This window comes from Trichomycterus rosablanca, chromosome 6, assembly GCF_030014385.1.
Source record: "Trichomycterus rosablanca isolate fTriRos1 chromosome 6, fTriRos1.hap1, whole genome shotgun sequence".
Lineage (NCBI taxonomy): Eukaryota > Metazoa > Chordata > Actinopteri > Siluriformes > Trichomycteridae > Trichomycterus > Trichomycterus rosablanca.
This window is the reverse complement of record NC_085993.1, coordinates 47954148-47971152: the sequence shown is the minus strand read 5'-3', so window position 1 is coordinate 47971152 and position 17005 is coordinate 47954148. Positions and strand designations below refer to the sequence as shown.

At 41.9% G+C, this 17005-nt stretch overlaps 1 protein-coding gene across 2 annotated transcripts in view; it reads right to left on the bottom strand.

Moving 5' to 3' along the window:
* Window positions 1–17005, bottom strand: part of nos1apa (nitric oxide synthase 1 (neuronal) adaptor protein a) — a 165949-nt gene that overhangs the window by 94062 nt on the left and 54882 nt on the right. For both annotated transcript variants that reach the window (XM_062997073.1, XM_062997074.1), the window contains exons 3-4: window positions 11167–11259; window positions 9300–9358 (exon numbers count right to left, since the gene is read on the bottom strand). In XM_062997073.1, coding sequence (XP_062853143.1) covers window positions 9300–9358; window positions 11167–11259 — 152 coding nt within the window. The remainder of the gene's footprint in view (window positions 1–9299; window positions 9359–11166; window positions 11260–17005) is intronic.

The window sequence follows — 17005 nt, the reverse complement described above, 5'->3', positions numbered from 1 at the left end:
ACGAATGAAGGTACACGGAGCTGGAACCTTTTGTCTGGACTTGTTTTCGGCATTCTCTACAGAATACATTATTCTGCTGCTCATCTGACACTTTGAATTCGAACCATCTCCAAATAATTCCAAAAAGAGTCATTATTTTTCTTTTTAGTAAACAGCTCCTCCTCGATAGCTTCTGTCACGTCTTTATCCGTCTCCATGCTATCGCTGCCTGCAGGAATTACTGGTGAAGTGGTGGGGAGGGGCGAGTTGTGTTCAGTGAGGGAGGGGGGCGGGGCAGGTGAACATGTGCAGAGACAAACTGGGAGAAGAGAAAGACGAACAGTCGGATCTAACTGGAACGTAACATCTACTGTATATCGATATACGCGATATTGTCTTATCTTATATCGCGTATGAAAATATATCGATATTTTATAAAATCTCGATATATCGCCCAGCCCTAGGTGGTCCTGTGGGGGTCCTGACCATTGAAGAACAGGGTGAAAGCAGGCTTAAAAAGTATGTAGAGAAACAGATGGACTACAGTCAGTAATTGTAGAACTACAAAGTGCTTCTATATGGTAAGTGGAGCTGATAAAATGGACAGTGAGTGTAGAAACAAGGAGGTGGTTTTAATGTTATGGCTGATCAGTGTATTTTAAGTACAAATAGTGTAACCGTAGCAGAGTGCACACCCAGTCTACAATACCTGTACTGCTTTACTAACCATAAAGAGTTCCAAACAGTGACCAATACCAAGTATCAAAATACTGTCAGCAGCCCTAGATTTCCTTTTGCTTTTAAACCATGTCTCAGTTTGCTTTTAAAACGAAAACTGTCCCAGATTTTACCAAATACATCAAAATGTACAACAAATAGGCGCTGTACAAAAAAAAAAAAAACCCCATTTGATTCTGGGCTCCACATGACCAGTTTTTCTTTTGCTTTTAGTCTGAACAATCTTTTCATTTATTCTCTGATGGACCGTCTACAGAGAATCAGAGTTTTTTTTCCCTCAGCAGGGGGTTGGTGGAAGGTTATCAGTGTTGGGAGCAGAAGCAAAGCTCCACCAAACGTTTATAGTTTTCATTAACAGAGTATTAACCTTCCCAGATCCTGGAAACAGCTGGCTGGTCTTTTGAAGCTTAAGGAAATTGGCACAGCAGCAGAAGTACTGAGAGTAAAACCACTGAAACCACTAAATGTGCACTGGGTTAATGATGTGCTTCACTGGCATTAAATGTTTCCATATGAAAAAAAATGAGCAATTATGATTGAGGATGAGCAGATCAGTCATTGTTGGTGACAGAAAACGAAACTAAAGTTTGATTCTCTGGCAAATACTGTCTGTGTAAGTTTGACATATTCTAATTTATTATTTTATTTACACCGATCAGCCATAACATTAAAACCACCTCCTTGTTTCTACACTTACTGTCCATTTTATCAGCTCCACTTACCATACAGAAGCACTTTGCAGTTCCACAATTACTGACTGTAGTCCATCTGTTTCTCTGCATGCTTTGTTAGCCCCCTTTTATGCTGTTCTTTAATGATCAGGACCCCCCCCAGAACCACCACAGAGCAGGTATTATTTGGGTGGTGGATCATTCTCAGCACTGCAGTGACAATGACATGGTGGTGCTGTGTTAGTGTGTGTTGTGCTGGTATAAGTGAATCAGAAACAGCAGCGCTGCTGGAGTTTTTAAATACCGTGTCCACTCACTGTCCACTCTTTTAGACACTCCCACCTAGTTGGTCCACCTTGTAGATGTAAAGTCAGAGACGATCGCTCATCTATTGCTGCTGTTTGAGTTGGTCATCTTCTAGACCTTCATCGGTGGTCACAGGACGCTGCCTGTGGGGCGCTGTTGGCTGGATGTTTTTGGTTGGTGGACTATTCTCAGTCCAGCAGGGACAGTGAGGTGTTTAAAAACTCCATCAGCGCTGCTGTGTTTTATCCACACAGACAAGGGGAGAACATGCAAACTCCACATAGAAAGGACCCGGACCGCCCCGCCTGGGGATTAATTGATTTACCTCATTACTAGCCCTGAATTGCCCCCATTCTAACTTTTTTGGAATGTGTTGCAGACCTGAAATGCAGGAATGAATGTAAATTAACAAATGAAATAAAGTTGACCAGGCAAAACATAAAATATCTCAGTTTCAAACTGTCTGCACTTTCCATACTGTCCCAACTCTTCTGTATTTTTTTTTGGATCTCTCATATATCCCTTAATCATGTAGGCTCATATTATTGTGCTTCTTCTAGATCACATCTCCTAGAGAAGTACGATTCATACAGTACAGGTCAATTTAGCAGCGAAAAAATGAGAGGAAAACTTTCCTAAGGGAAATCGTCTCTACTTTACTTCTTTGTTATTATCTGTGATTCAGAGCACTTCATCCATAATCACAGCGCCCCGGATCCCGCACGGCGCGATTCATTACCCGCGGCCTGGCGTACAATCCCGTGGCTAATTTACCAGGCAAGTGTGAAAGCTTTTTTTACGCTCCCAGTAGGTGCAGCATCACATGTTTAATGTACTCGGTGAGTAATTTAGGAAGAACGGAGGCAAAAATAACACACCTAACAAACTCATTTGGAGAATTTGCAATGTTACATCAGAGATTTCTGAAGGGAAAATAAACACAGTGCGGCTCTTCTGTGTAGCTTTATTAACATAATATTTCTTTCTTAATGTACCTTTCTGTCTCTAGGAATTAGTACAATTAGTGTGGGAATTCAACACTGTATTCCTTTTGTGTTATTCCATTGTTGTGATCAATTTCAGCTTCATGGATCTGACATTCGTCTGCACCTCTCTTAAATGTTAACTTTTAGACCTTCATCAGTGGTCACAGGGGCACTGTTGGCTGGATATATTTTTGGTTGGTGGACTATTCTCAGTCCAGCAGTGACAGTGAGGTGTTTAAAAACTCCAGCAGTGCTGCTGTGTCTGATCCACTCATACCAGCACAACACACACCAACACACCACCACCATGTCAGTGTCACTGCAGTGCTGAGAATGATCCACCACCCAAATAATACCTGCTCTGTGGTGGTCCTGACCATTGAAGAACAGGGTGAAAGCAGGCTAAAAAGCATGCAGAGAAACAGATGGACTACAGTCAGTAATTGTAGAACTACAAAGTGCTTCTATATGGTAAGTGGAGCTGATAAATTGGACAGTGAGTGTAGAAACAAGAAGGCGGTTTTAATGTTATGGTTGATCGGTGTATAGTTACACAATAGCTACAAACTTCACATACTGTTGAGTACAGTAGTATGTGGTTAGGAAACTGTCTAACATACTAATCTAGTTGGATTTCATCAGCTGAGCAGCTCTCTAATATTCATTTTAGACAGTTCAGGTTAAAAGAGTTGGGTTTTTTTGTTGATCTAATTGAAACATCATGCACCTTAAAACAGAATGAAGGGATTTATTATCACTTAGACATTCCCACATCTGGCATCCATTACCAGGGTGTGTTTAAAAATACAAGAGTCCCGTGGTACATATGAGATCTAAAGCCTGCTGGGTACGAGATCAGTGAGCTAGACAGAGGCAGTTAGATTAAATACGATTGCTAAGGTGTTGGTTAAAGCCTCTCTGAACATATAGAGTCTCACTATGACTGGCCGGGAGCAGTGTAATGACCTGTAGAAGTAAAACTAAACTCAAGCATGTAGATAATCTTTTTAATTACTGTGTTTACATAAACATCAAAGCAGCCACTGTTTTGGTGTGGTCGGTGTTTAATACCCTTTCCTTTATAAGCACTCGGTACACAAATCCTTAAACCACACGCTCTGTATTAAGAGCTTAGCACTATAGGAATCTAAAGAGACCGGCTTTCTGCCACATCGTAAATATATGAACTGAAGTGTTTCAGAAGATAAATAACATGTTTGATGCTACAAGTCGTGTGAGGATAAAGAACTGGTTTTAAATAATATTTGTTCTGAAAAATTACAGGCTTAATTACACCTGCAAAACACAGTCAATCAAATATCCTTTAAATCAGCAAATAGCACATAAATGATGAGAGTTTGCCTTAATAAATATGGGCAGTGGTATCTAAGGTTACTGGTTCAAACCCCACCAGTGCTAAGAAGTCACTGTTAGGCCCCTGAGCAAGGTCCTTAACCCTCAACTGAGTGAACTGTGTTGTCATAATTATAAGTCGCTTTGAATAAAAGCCTTTGCTAAATGCCTTAAAGAAAATAAATAATAATTCATGCCGCTCAGGTGGCGCAACAGTAAAACACGCTAGCACACCAGAGCTGAGATTTCTAACACATCGTTTCGAATCTCAGCTCTGCCATCCGCCTGGGCTGGGCGACTATATGAACAACAGTTGGCTGTTGTTCATATAGTCACATATGAATGTTGTTCGGGAAAGCCGGACCAGGGTTCCTCATGACTGATGCAGCTACGACATCTGCTTCCTGGTTGAAGGCGCCTGCACAGAGACGAGGGATAATGGGATCAGGGTGTGGCTCTCCGTACACAAAGCTGATCCGCACATGAACTCGCCTCGTGCAGGTGAAAAGATGCAGTCGGTACTGCACACGTGTCGGAGGGGGCGTGAGTCAGTTGTGGCGCTCCTCAGTCAGCAGTGAAGGGTAGTATCGGTACAGAGGAAGCGCAATGCAATCAGGGTCATTGGATACGACTAGATTAGGGAGAAAACTGGGGGGAAAAAATACTGATTCATTTTGCAAAAGCATGTGATTTAGCAGGGTTGAGAGCAGATTAGAAGATGTAACCTGATTGTATAAATAAATACTAATTAATAAAGCCCAACCTTCTCTCCTTATATAGCCAACATGACAAGATCGTGCCGGTTCCTCCTGTACAACATCAGGAAGATCCGACCATTTCTCTCCAGGGAAGCTACACAGATTCTGGTCCAGTCACTTGTAATCTCACGGTTGGACTACTGCAACTCCCTCCTGGCAGGTGCTCCCATGTCCACTATTAAACCCTTGCAGCTAATTCAAAATGCAGCTGCCCGTCTGGTTTTTAACCAGCCCAAACACTGCCACATCACCCCGCTTCTGCGTTCTCTTCACTGGCTTCCTGTAGCTGCACGCATTCAGTTTAAAACACTGATGCTCGCCTACAAAGCCAAAAATGGACCAGCCCCAAGCTACCTTCGTGGTCTAATCAAACCCCGCTCTGTACCACGCAACCTCCGAGCCACTAGTCTCACTCGACTTGAGCCTCCACCCAGGACTAAAGGAAGACAAGCATCAAGACTCTTCTCTGTTCTGGCACCCAAGTGGTGGAATGAACTTCCTCTGTCTGTCCGAACATCTGAGTCTCTTGCTGTCTTTAAAAAACTATTAAAAACCCACCTTTTTACTAAACACTTAAGCTGACTTGCACCTATTTATTAACATTTTCCATTTTCCAAAAAACAAACAAAAAAAAAAAACCCAACTTTGGTTCTAACAGGTTTCAGCAGATTTGTGTTCTTTGACTGTTGTTTACTAAAACTTGAGAAATGAAATGTTTACTATGGAAGCACTTCTGTAAGTCGCTCTGGATAAGAGCGTCTGCTAAATGCAGAAAATGTAAATGTAAATGTAAAACCTAATTCAGGGCCATGACCAATACTACCCTCTTTTGGGGGGTGTCAAAACATGGACCAGTATTTTTGTATTTGAGAAAAATGAAGTCTTGCACTGTTGCTGGATGTTCTAGATTTACATTCAATTATTAAAGTAGCTGTGCTGTGTATTTTAGCTTCTATTTATTCTATCATTTAATTTATGAGTGTTATTTAATGACTGAAATGAAATGTGGCACTTTTCTTTAAACATCGGTGAAATCTGTGATTTTTGGAAAACGGGGTCCATGAAATTAAGCACATTTTCCTGAGAATTTAGTAGGGCCTTACTAATAAGGCAGACACTAATCCGTTCACAAATGTTTTTGTAATAATAATAATAATAATCTATGACAGGCTGAAACTCGGGCTTGGTGGGTAGCACTGTCGCCTCACAGCAAGAAGGTCCTGGGTTTGATCCCCAGGCGGGGGGCGGTCTGGGTCCTTTCTGTGTGGAGATTGCATGTTTTCCCTGTCTGCAAGGGTTTCCTCCGGGAGCTCCGATTTCCTCCGGGAGCTCCGGTTTCCTCCCACAGTCCAAAAACATTAAGTGAGGTTAATTGGAGACACTGAATTGCCCTAGAGGTGAATGGGTGTGTGTGTGTGTGTATGTGTGTCTGCCCTGTGATGGACTGGCGCCCTGTCCAGGGTGTTACTGTGTGCCTTGCGCCCATTGAAAAGCTGGGATAGGCTCCAGCACTTCCCCACGACCCTAATTGGATAAGCGGTTAAGAAAGTGAGTGAGTGAGGCTGAAACTCAGTCACAAAGTTTGGTGTAACTGATGGCCTGGTTGGTCAGTCCTCTCTGACCAGAGCCTATGAGACCTCTCTAGAGCCTATGACTGAGCTGTCGGGTGTTTTTGCAGCTTAGTGCGTGTTTGATGGGTCTGTATTAAGTAAGACAGGAATGGGTCACATTGTCCCTCTGCCGATTTTCTTCCATTAAAGACTGTCAAAGTACACTGTGTGTGGTGGACCTGCTGTTTCGCATTATCTGGACAATTCCAAATTTCCCACAGTGGGGTTTAATAATGTAGACACAGTCCACATGCCTTTCGCTAAAGGTATTTTTATCAAACAGCATCTTAGACTTCATTGTTAGCACATTTGTATACAACGAAATTATGAGAGAGTCACTCAACTTGATATTGCACATTATTGGACTGCACGAATAGATTTAGCAGCACTGATCAAGAAGGATTTATCTAAATAAGACGTGGGCCGCACAGCCTTGCAATAAGCTTCAAAAGTTTTCCTCCTATAGCACACGGATAGTTTGAGAGGAATGATGGAGTCTTCATGACATTTGCTAAGCAGGTGTACATTAGCAATCTGTTGCAGTCTGCGCTACCCATATGGCCTAACATGCGGATAGAAGCGATGCAGGATCAGACTGGGTGGTTATGTTCCTGCTCTGCCTGCGGTAATGGGCACGCACAGCGTGAGCGGGTATCCTTCAGCCTGAGGGACTGCAGAATGTGTTGTGTGATAAATGAAGAGGCTTGTGCAGACTGGGACCTGAGGAAGACCGTACTGTGCTGAAAGATCTGCTGCTAATTATACTGCCGGGTCGACAAATCATTAGCCTGGGCACCTGGGAAAAGTCAGGTGACTCAGCGAACTGCTAATGTGTCAATCACCAGGGGTCCTGCTGACATGGTTTCTCAGGTTCTGGGTTTGATCCTTGTACCCTTGGTCCACCTTGGTTTCCTCTGGGTACTTTGGTCTCTTTCCACCACACAACAACATGCAGATAATTGGCAGCATTAAATGTTCCCTGGCTGGAAGTGAATGCGTAGGTGTGTTGCTGTTCTATGGATTGCTTCACTGTCCAGGCAATTTTCCCCCAATTGCAATCTGACACACAAGCTGTCTGGAGTTTTTTAGGCCATTAGCATCACAGCTATTATTTCTTATTATTTCTTATTACACATGGAATTATTTTCTGGGGTGCACAGCTGGTGCAGTGGCAAATTACACCAGCCCACTACTGCTGGGATCTAGGGTCTGATTCACCAGCAATGCTATCAGCCAGTCGGAAGTCTACATACAGACGTGATTGGCTACGTCTTGGAGGAAGGGGGGTGATGCCTCACAATTAATCAGTGCCCTGTCCAGGGTGTGTTAATGCTTTGAGCCTAATTATTTAAAAAAAAATTAAGACCCACCATGACCCTGACCAAGACAAAGTGATACTAAAACATGAAAATAAAACGAATCATTTATTTTTAGGGATGTAACGATGCACCACAAGACAGAACCCTTTTTCACCTATGCACTCTGCACAGACGCCTCTCGATTTGCCAATCAGGGTCCTTACACACGTTTGAAGACCCCACCCACATAGTCCGGTCATCCCGCCCTAGCAGAAATGTGTCTGCTGCAGGCACTGCCAATTACCCCTGCTAGATGGCACTCAGCCAACTGGTGGCAACGCCGAGTTTCGAACCGAGGAGTTCAGAATCTCGGCCCTGGTGTGCTAGCGGAATATCCACCTGCTGCGCCACCTGTGCGCCTTGTTACTTTCTTGGAAATGGAGTTTGTATATCACAGTCTGCGCTATGATTACATGAGAGTTTGAACAATAACAATAACAAGACAATTACATATTTAATTACTTAATCCCCACAGTAACCACATATGACAATCTTCTGCTGGGTATTCATCCATGTTAAACAGTAAATTGTTTCACTTTGTTGTATTTTTGTTTTGTTTTTTATTGTTTCACTTTGTTGTATTTTTTAAAAGTTATATATATATATATATATATACAGTATATATATATATATATATATATATATATATATATATATATATATATATATATATATATATATAAAACATACATTTCTTTTGTTTACGCATTCTTCTTCAGATTTTTTAGCGCGTCCAATTGCCCGATTGCTTTATGCTTCCTCTCAGCTAATGCCGACCCCCGCTCTGATTAGAGAACAAAGCTAACTCACGCCCCCTCCGACACGTTGGCAGCAGCCATATACATTTTGTCACTCACACTAGGTGAGTGCATATATGCGAATCAGCACTGTGTACGGAGAGCCACACCCTGATCCGCACTCTTTCCCCGCCTCTGTGCAGGCGCCATCAATCAGCCAGCGGAGGTCGTAGTGCGTCAGTTACGAGGAGTCCCTATCCAGCTTAATACCCCACCCCTATATGAACAACAGGCCAATCGTTGTTCATGTGGCCGCTCAGCCCAGCCGAATGGCAGATCTTAGATTCGATACGATGTATTCGAAATCCCAGCTCTGGTGTGCTAGCGTGTGTTTTTACCACTGCACCACCTGAGCGGCCTTATTAACAGTGTTTTGTCTGACTTGACTGTCATCCTGTTTTTAATCTGTGATGTCACGAGTTTTACCAGTATGCCCCTGTTTGCTTCTGTTGGTACCTTTGGGTAATTTGGCAATACAAATAAGAACAAAATGTGGGATCACAAACTTGTCATATATTGTATCTCAGTATTTGTTCGGTTTAAAAGTCTGTAATGAAGACATCTCTGGAGTCATTGAGGTTTTTTGAAACCGGCTATTGGCTAGAATTTGAATGTAGTAAAGTACTTAACACGTGTTGAAGGAGATCAGACTTGAATACAAATCATTAGCAGTTGCGTTTGAGGAAAGCAGGAGGCAGCGCTCCAACTGCCATTAACACAGATGCAAGTAAAGGTCGACTTGCCTGTAAACGGGGTCCTGCATCACCAGCATCCTGCTTTCATCCCAGGTCCATTCCTTTTTCTACGGAAACACAGGAAATGATAAAAGTAATGGTAGGATGAGTATAGCTACAACATTTACACTAAAGTTTACATTTATTTAAAAGTTTACATTAATCAATAGAAACAGGATACTCAGGTGAGCACAAATGTTCACTTTTTAAAGCATTTTCTCCCTTTTCCCCCCGATTTTAGCATGTCAAATTATTACCCAATTGCGCTATGCTTCCTCTCTACTGGTGCCCCCCGACTGACACACAGAGCAAACTGACACACGCCCCCTCTGACACATGTGCAGTAGCCGACCGCATCTTTTCACCAGCACGAGGCAAGTTCATATGCGGATCAGCCTTGTGCACGGAGAGCCACACCCTGATCAGCATTATTAGGCCAATCATTGTTCATGTGGCCGCTCAGCCCAGCCAGATGGCAGAGCTGAGATTCGAAATGATGTATTCGAAATACATTCGAAATGTATTCGACAGTGCTACCCACCATCATTTTTTACCCACAGGAGACATATTTGATTACTCTCGCTGACCACGCACACACGCATGTTTAATGGTGTCCAGTTCAGCCTGAAAAAAAAAATGTTGGCTAGTAAAAAACAGTGAAGATAAATCGGTGACAAAAACAATGACTGCTGTTATAGGACATGTGCGTGTGTGTCCTTAAGAGAGGCGTATAGTGGGAGATGCTCTGTTCACAATATCGCTATAAGTGATTCAGGTGTCGATTCATATGAAGTGAAGCATGTGCGTTCTGAGTTTCTCTTCTCAGTCATCTCTCTGTTTTTACTGTTATTGATGAATGTTGCAGTTTTAAATAAACACCGGCTACTACAGAACATTTTGTGTGACTCGCTTCCCTTACTGGTCAGAGGCTTAATTAAACTGGTTATTACCACAGAGCGGTAGCCAAGTCAGACTCACTTTATCAGTGGAGCTAAAAGCAAGTCACACGGAAAAGGGGCATATGTCCAAAACGGTTGAAAACCCCTGATCTATATATTGGAATCTACAGATTCTCTTAGGGGCGGCATGGTAATGCAGTGGGTAGCGCTGTCTGCTCAGAGCAAGAAGGTCCTGGGTTAGGTGTTTCGTGGAGTCGCAAAAAAATTGCCCCAAGTGTGAGTGAGTGTGTGTGTGTGTGTGCTCTGTGATGGACTGGCGACCTGTCTGGAGTGTTTCCTTACAAAATAAGAACATGAATATAAAAAGATTTAGTGCTTGAAAGCCCTTGATATTCACCTTGAATAATGAGGGACAATTCCAAAGAAGCTGGGATATGCAAATAAAGAATTTCACATGTGGCCGCTCAGCCCAGCCAGATGGCAGAGCTGAGATTCGAAATGATGTATTCGAAATCCCAGCTCTGGTGTGCTAGCGTGTTTTACCGCTGCGCCACCTGAACGGCCTTCGTTGCCGATTTTAATTATGACGTTTTATTTCACACATTGAAAAATGTTTGTAGATTTCCTGTTTGTAGATCATTTGAATTGAAAATGAGTTTGGTGTGTGTGTGTGTGAAATTTGTTTACAAGCGGCTTCTGTAGAAATTCTGGTGAATTTGGCATCACATCCTCATAGCAGACTGACCGTTCCTCACCTGCTACACTGAATCACAGCTGATTGCTTCCTGTTCTGTACAGCCTACACCGTAATTACTCTGTTTGTAAAAACACTGATTAATATTTCACACACAGCCAAAGCAAAAAAAAAACTAATTATAAAACAGCTTTACCCCCCCCCCCCCCCCCAAAAAAAAAACCAACATAAAAATAACAATAAAAAAAATCATAAATCAGTATAAAGACGTATAGAGCCGTACCTTTTTCTTCTTACGCAGTACGATCTTCACCCCGTCCACAGACACCATGAAGTTGACTTTCTTCTTCTTGACATTCTTCACTTTAAATTCATACTGCAGAGAGAACAGAACAGAACATATAATGAGTGGTGTATAAAATGCACTTACTTTTCTCCTTAAATACATTATGAAACATTAACATGAATCTGCTACACTCATTTTTCCTGAGATTAGCATATCCATTTACACAGAACACAAACAACGTCTTCAGGCTTTTAAAAAGTTTAGGAAATAATATGCAGGGGAAGATGAGGTAGCTTTTAAAGTGCCTGATTACATCTACAGCAGAGTCATCAGAAGTGAAGGGATGAACATAAAAATGTTTGAAATTAGCACGGTTATTAAAATATCTGATCTCGGTATTGGTTTATTTAATCCTTAATAATAATAATAATAAATAAATAATAATAATAATAATAAATAATATTAAATAATAATAATAATTAATAATAATAATAATAATAATAAATAATAATAATAAATAATAATAATAATAATTATTATTATTATTAATAATAATAATAATAATAATAATAATAATAATAATAATAAATAATAATAACAATAATAATAACAATAATAATGTATAGATACCAGTATGATCTATTTAGGTTGATTTAGGGCTTTAAAAAAAAAAAACCTGGTACCTCACTCACTTTCTTAACCGCTTATCCAATCAGGGTCGCGGTAGGGTGCTGGAGCCTATCCCAGCTTTTCAATGGGCGCAAGGCACAGTAACACCCTGGATGGGGCGCCAATCCATCGCAGGGCAGACACACACACACACACATACAGCTATTCAAGGGCAATTCAGTGTCTCCAATTAACCTGACTGCATGTTTTTGGACTGTGGGAGGAAACCGGAGCTCCAGGAGGAAACCCAAACAGACACGGGGAGAACATGCAAACTCCACACAGAAAGGACCCGGACCACCCCGCCTGGGGATCGAACCCAGGACCTTCTTACTGTGAGGCGACAGTGCTACCCACCATCATTTTTTACCCACAGGAGACATATTTGATTACTCTCGCTGACCACGCACACACGCATGTTTAATGGTGTCCAGTTCAGCCTGAAAAAAAAAATGTTGGCTAGTAAAAAACAGTGAAGATAAATCGGTGACAAAAACAATGACTGCTGTTATAGGACATGTGCGTGTGTGTCCTTAAGAGAGGCGTATAGTGGGAGATGCTCTGTTCACAATATCGCTATAAGTGATTCAGGTGTCGATTCATATGAAGTGAAGCATGTGCGTTCTGAGTTTCTCTTCTCAGTCATCTCTCTGTTTTTACTGTTATTGATGAATGTTGCAGTTTTAAATAAACACCGGCTACTACAGAACATTTTGTGTGACTCGCTTCCCTTACTGGTCAGAGGCTTAATTAAACTGGTTATTACCACAGAGCGGTAGCCAAGTCAGACTCACTTTATCAGTGGAGCTAAAAGCAAGTCACACGGAAAAGGGGCATATGTCCAAAACGGTTGAAAACCCCTGATCTATATATTGGAATCTACAGATTCTCTTAGGGGCGGCATGGTAATGCAGTGGGTAGCGCTGTCTGCTCAGAGCAAGAAGGTCCTGGGTTAGGTGTTTCGTGGAGTCGCAAAAAAATTGCCCCAAGTGTGAGTGAGTGTGTGTGTGTGTGTGCTCTGTGATGGACTGGCGACCTGTCTGGAGTGTTTCCTTACAAAATAAGAACATGAATATAAAAAGATTTAGTGCTTGAAAGCCCTTGATATTCACCTTGAATAATGAGGGACAATTCCAAAGAAGCTGGGATATGCAAATAAAGAATTTCACTGTATTGTGTACGTGTATCAGTATCTAGATTATTGCTATCATTGTGATCTGATGCATCTATTAGAGTGTTTACACAAAATAAGAAATGTTAAACCTGAGAATAAAACGTCAGCACAAAAAAAAGATGCTAACCTCAGAGGAGCAAAAATAATATTTTATTTTAATATTTTATTGTGTATGTGTATTTTAGAATGATTTATTTACATACACCGATCAGGCATAACATTATGACCACTGAGAGGTGAAGTGAATAACACTGATTATCTTTTCATCACGGCACCTGTTAGTGGGTGGGATATATTAGGCAGCAAGTGAACATTTTATCTTCAAAGTTGATGTGTTAGAAGCAGGAAAAATGAACAAGCGTGAGGATTTGAGTGAGTTTGACAAGGGCCAAATTGTGATGGCTAGACGACAGGGTTGGAGCATCTCCAAAATTGCAGCTCTTATGGGGTGTTATGGGCAACCAAGGCTCATTGATGCATGTGGGGAACAAAGGCTGGCCCGTGTGGTCTGATCTAACAGACGAGCTACTGTAGCCCAAATTGCTGAAGAAGTTAATGCTGGTTCTGATAGAAAGGTGTCAGAATACACAGAGCATCACAGTTTGTTGTGTATAGGGCAGCGAAAGGGGGACCAACACAATATTAGGAAGATGGTCATAATGTTATGCCTAATCTGTGTATTATTATTAATAATTATTATTAGTATTTTAACGTCATGTTTTACACACTCATGACAGGAACGGTAGTTACTGGTTACACAAGATTCATTAGTTCAAGATTAATGTTAAACACAGTCATGGACAATTTTGTATCTCCAATTCACCTCACTTCTATTTCTTTGGAAACCCACACAGACATGTGGAGAACATGCAGACTCCACACAGAAAGGACCCGGACTGCTACACCTGGCAATCAAACCCAGGACCATCTTGCTGTGAGGTGACAGTGCTACCCACCGAGCCACCATGTCACCCTGTTTTCATACAACCCACATCAAGAGCAAGACTGAACATCTCTACTCCAAATGGTTGTGCTTGTTTTTACTAGGAGTCACTCACTGACTACACTCCCCCCATCCTTCAAACTACCTGGAGTTATTTCTGCCTGTCTGTGTTTCCACACAGTCACCTATACACAGTTCAAAAAATAGCATTCTGCTTGGAGAAATCGTTAATTACATAGACACTAATGAAGATCTGTGCTGGCATTTTTATAGGTCACTGCTGTCTTTGCTCGTGTGTTCAGTAAACACAGTAAAATGCCAAAAATCCACAACCGGTACACTACATCAGGATTATTAGGATACGACAGTGAGTAAAACTAATACTGTGGCACCACTGAATAAATAATTATCAGAAAACAAAGAGACAAGTCAAAAACACACCAAAAAAAATGCAAAAGCAAATCACTTTCATCTGAGAGCTGCTAATAATAAAGATTTGTTGACAGCGGGGAAAAGCAGAGCCCAAGTTTCCCACAGCTGAACAATAAAGCGCTTTGAACGTGCCTGGAATTCAACTGAAAGCATAACCTGCAAGGTCACGGCAACCTACGGACGTCTGACCGCTACTGGCCGGCTAAATCAGAAAACAGAATCTCTCCAGACTGCTTTATCAAGTGTCCATCAAACTGTAGAGAGAGAGCAGGACGCATTCTCAATCATTGTATAGTGAGTCATATAGGTGACTCACTGATTCATTTACTCACTGATAATTCACCACCGCGAAAATCAAATCACGGACGTCCTTTTCCCATTTATACCTCACAAGCCATTTCAAAAATGTTAACGGGCTGCAAATGGCCTGCTGCCATAGTTTGGACATTCCTAAACTAAACAGAGATCAAGTTTAATTGCAGACGTACACCGATCAGCCATAACATTAAAACCACCTCCTTGTTTCTACACTCACTGTCCATTTTATCAGCTCCACTTACCATATAGAAGCACTTTATAGTTCTACAATTACTGACTGTAGTCCATCTGTTTCTCCGCATGCTTTGTTAGCCCTCTTTCTTCAATGGGCAGGACCCCCACAGGACCACTACAAAGCAGGTATTATATAGGTGGTGGATCATTCTCAGCACTGCAGTGACACTGACATGGTGGTGGTGTGTTAGTGTGTGTTGTGCTGGTATGAGTAAATCAGACACAGCAGCGCTGATGGAGTTTTTAAACACCTCACCGTCACCGCTGGACTGAGAATAGTCCACCAACCAAATATATCCAGTTAACAGCGCCCTGTGGGCAGCGACCACTGGTGACCACTGATGAAGGTCTAGAAGATGACCGACTCAAACAGCAGCAATAGATGAGCGATCGTCTCTGACTTTACATCTACAAGGTGGACCAACTAGGTAGGAGTGTCTAATAGAGTGGACAGTGAGTGGAGACGGTATTTAAAAACTCCAGCAGCGCTGCTGTGTCTGATCCACTCATACCGGCACAACACACACTAACACACCACCACCATGTCAGTGTCACTGCAGTGCTGAGAATGATCCATCACCCAAATAATACCTGCTCTGTAGTGGTCCTGTGGGGGTCCTGACCACTGAAGAACAGGATAAAAGCAGGTTAAAAAAGTATGTAGAGAAACAGATGAACTACAGTCAGTAATTGTAGAACTACAAAGTGCTCCCATATGGTAAGTGGAGCTGATAAAATGGACAGTGTGTGTAGAAACAAGGAGGTGGTTTTAATGTTATGGCTGATCGGTGTATATACATGCAAATAAGAGGATTACCAAGAGTAATGTTGTCATCCAACCTAAAACAGCATAGACGTAGCTATAGCATGTAGCCAGAGCATTAGCATCACACATCATTGTAAAGAGCTTTCACATTTTAGACACCGTGAGACATTGTGTTGCTCGTTCATTTCACACATTTCAGCTGATGGTCCTTGATAACCAGATAGCATCTGAGTCACAGCACCTAATTATACAAACCATCTCAGCTTACAGTTCCCAACCGCTCCCGACACTCAGAGAGACAATATGTTGCTCATCAGCCACCGCGGATTGTGAAGTAGGTGTTTCAGCTCATACACTAAAAGGATAAAGTCGTTCATATTATCTTTCAGATTTTGCAGTGAATATAGTTTTTGGATAACGAAGCCACATTATGTGTGTAGAAATGTAAACAAGGGATTATATAGTAAAAACATTGTATACAATGTTAAACATGAAGTAAAAGTGTGATGGTATGGTGGTGCTTTGCTGCATCAGGAAATTATGATTTCCAGCACGACAGGTCACCTGTCTGTAAACTCAAGGGCTGCGTCTGAAATCACATACTTTTTTTTTTTTTTTGAATTTTCTATTTCCCCCCCAATTTTTCTCCCCTAATCTAGTCGTGTCCAATTACCCTGATTGCGTCCTCTATACTGATTCGACCCTTCACCGCTGACTGAGGACGCCTCTCAACTGACATGCGCCCCCCTCCGGCATGTACCGTCAGTACAGACTGCATTTTTCACCTGCACGAGTCGAGCTCATACACTTGAAGGGCACTGTGTATGGAGGGCCACACCCCCATCAGCATTATTCCTCAGCCCTGTGCAGGCGCCATCAGTCACCAGTTGCACCAGTTATGAGCTATGGTCTGACTTTTTTTACCCTCTAACCCTGAACAACAGCCAATTGTTGTTTATGCTGCCTTTAGTCAGACAAGAATCTCAAGTACAAAAGTGAATTATAAAAAAAACAGGAGTTTTGCAGAGACAAAGTCAAGGTCCTGATCTACAGACGTGAAGTGGTGGAACTGAGACAGGGACACAGTCCATGTCCGAAATCCAAGCAAGGAAAACCATTAATACTAGAACACTAGAGGGAATTCAAACAATGACATTGTTATGTCTGTACCAAGCAGGGTCGGAGCTGTATTTATACAGGAAATACATGTCCCAAACTGCCTTTCACTGATTATTCATGGACCTTCTCGTTCATGTCACTACACCAATCAGACATAACATTATGACCACCGTGCTAATAT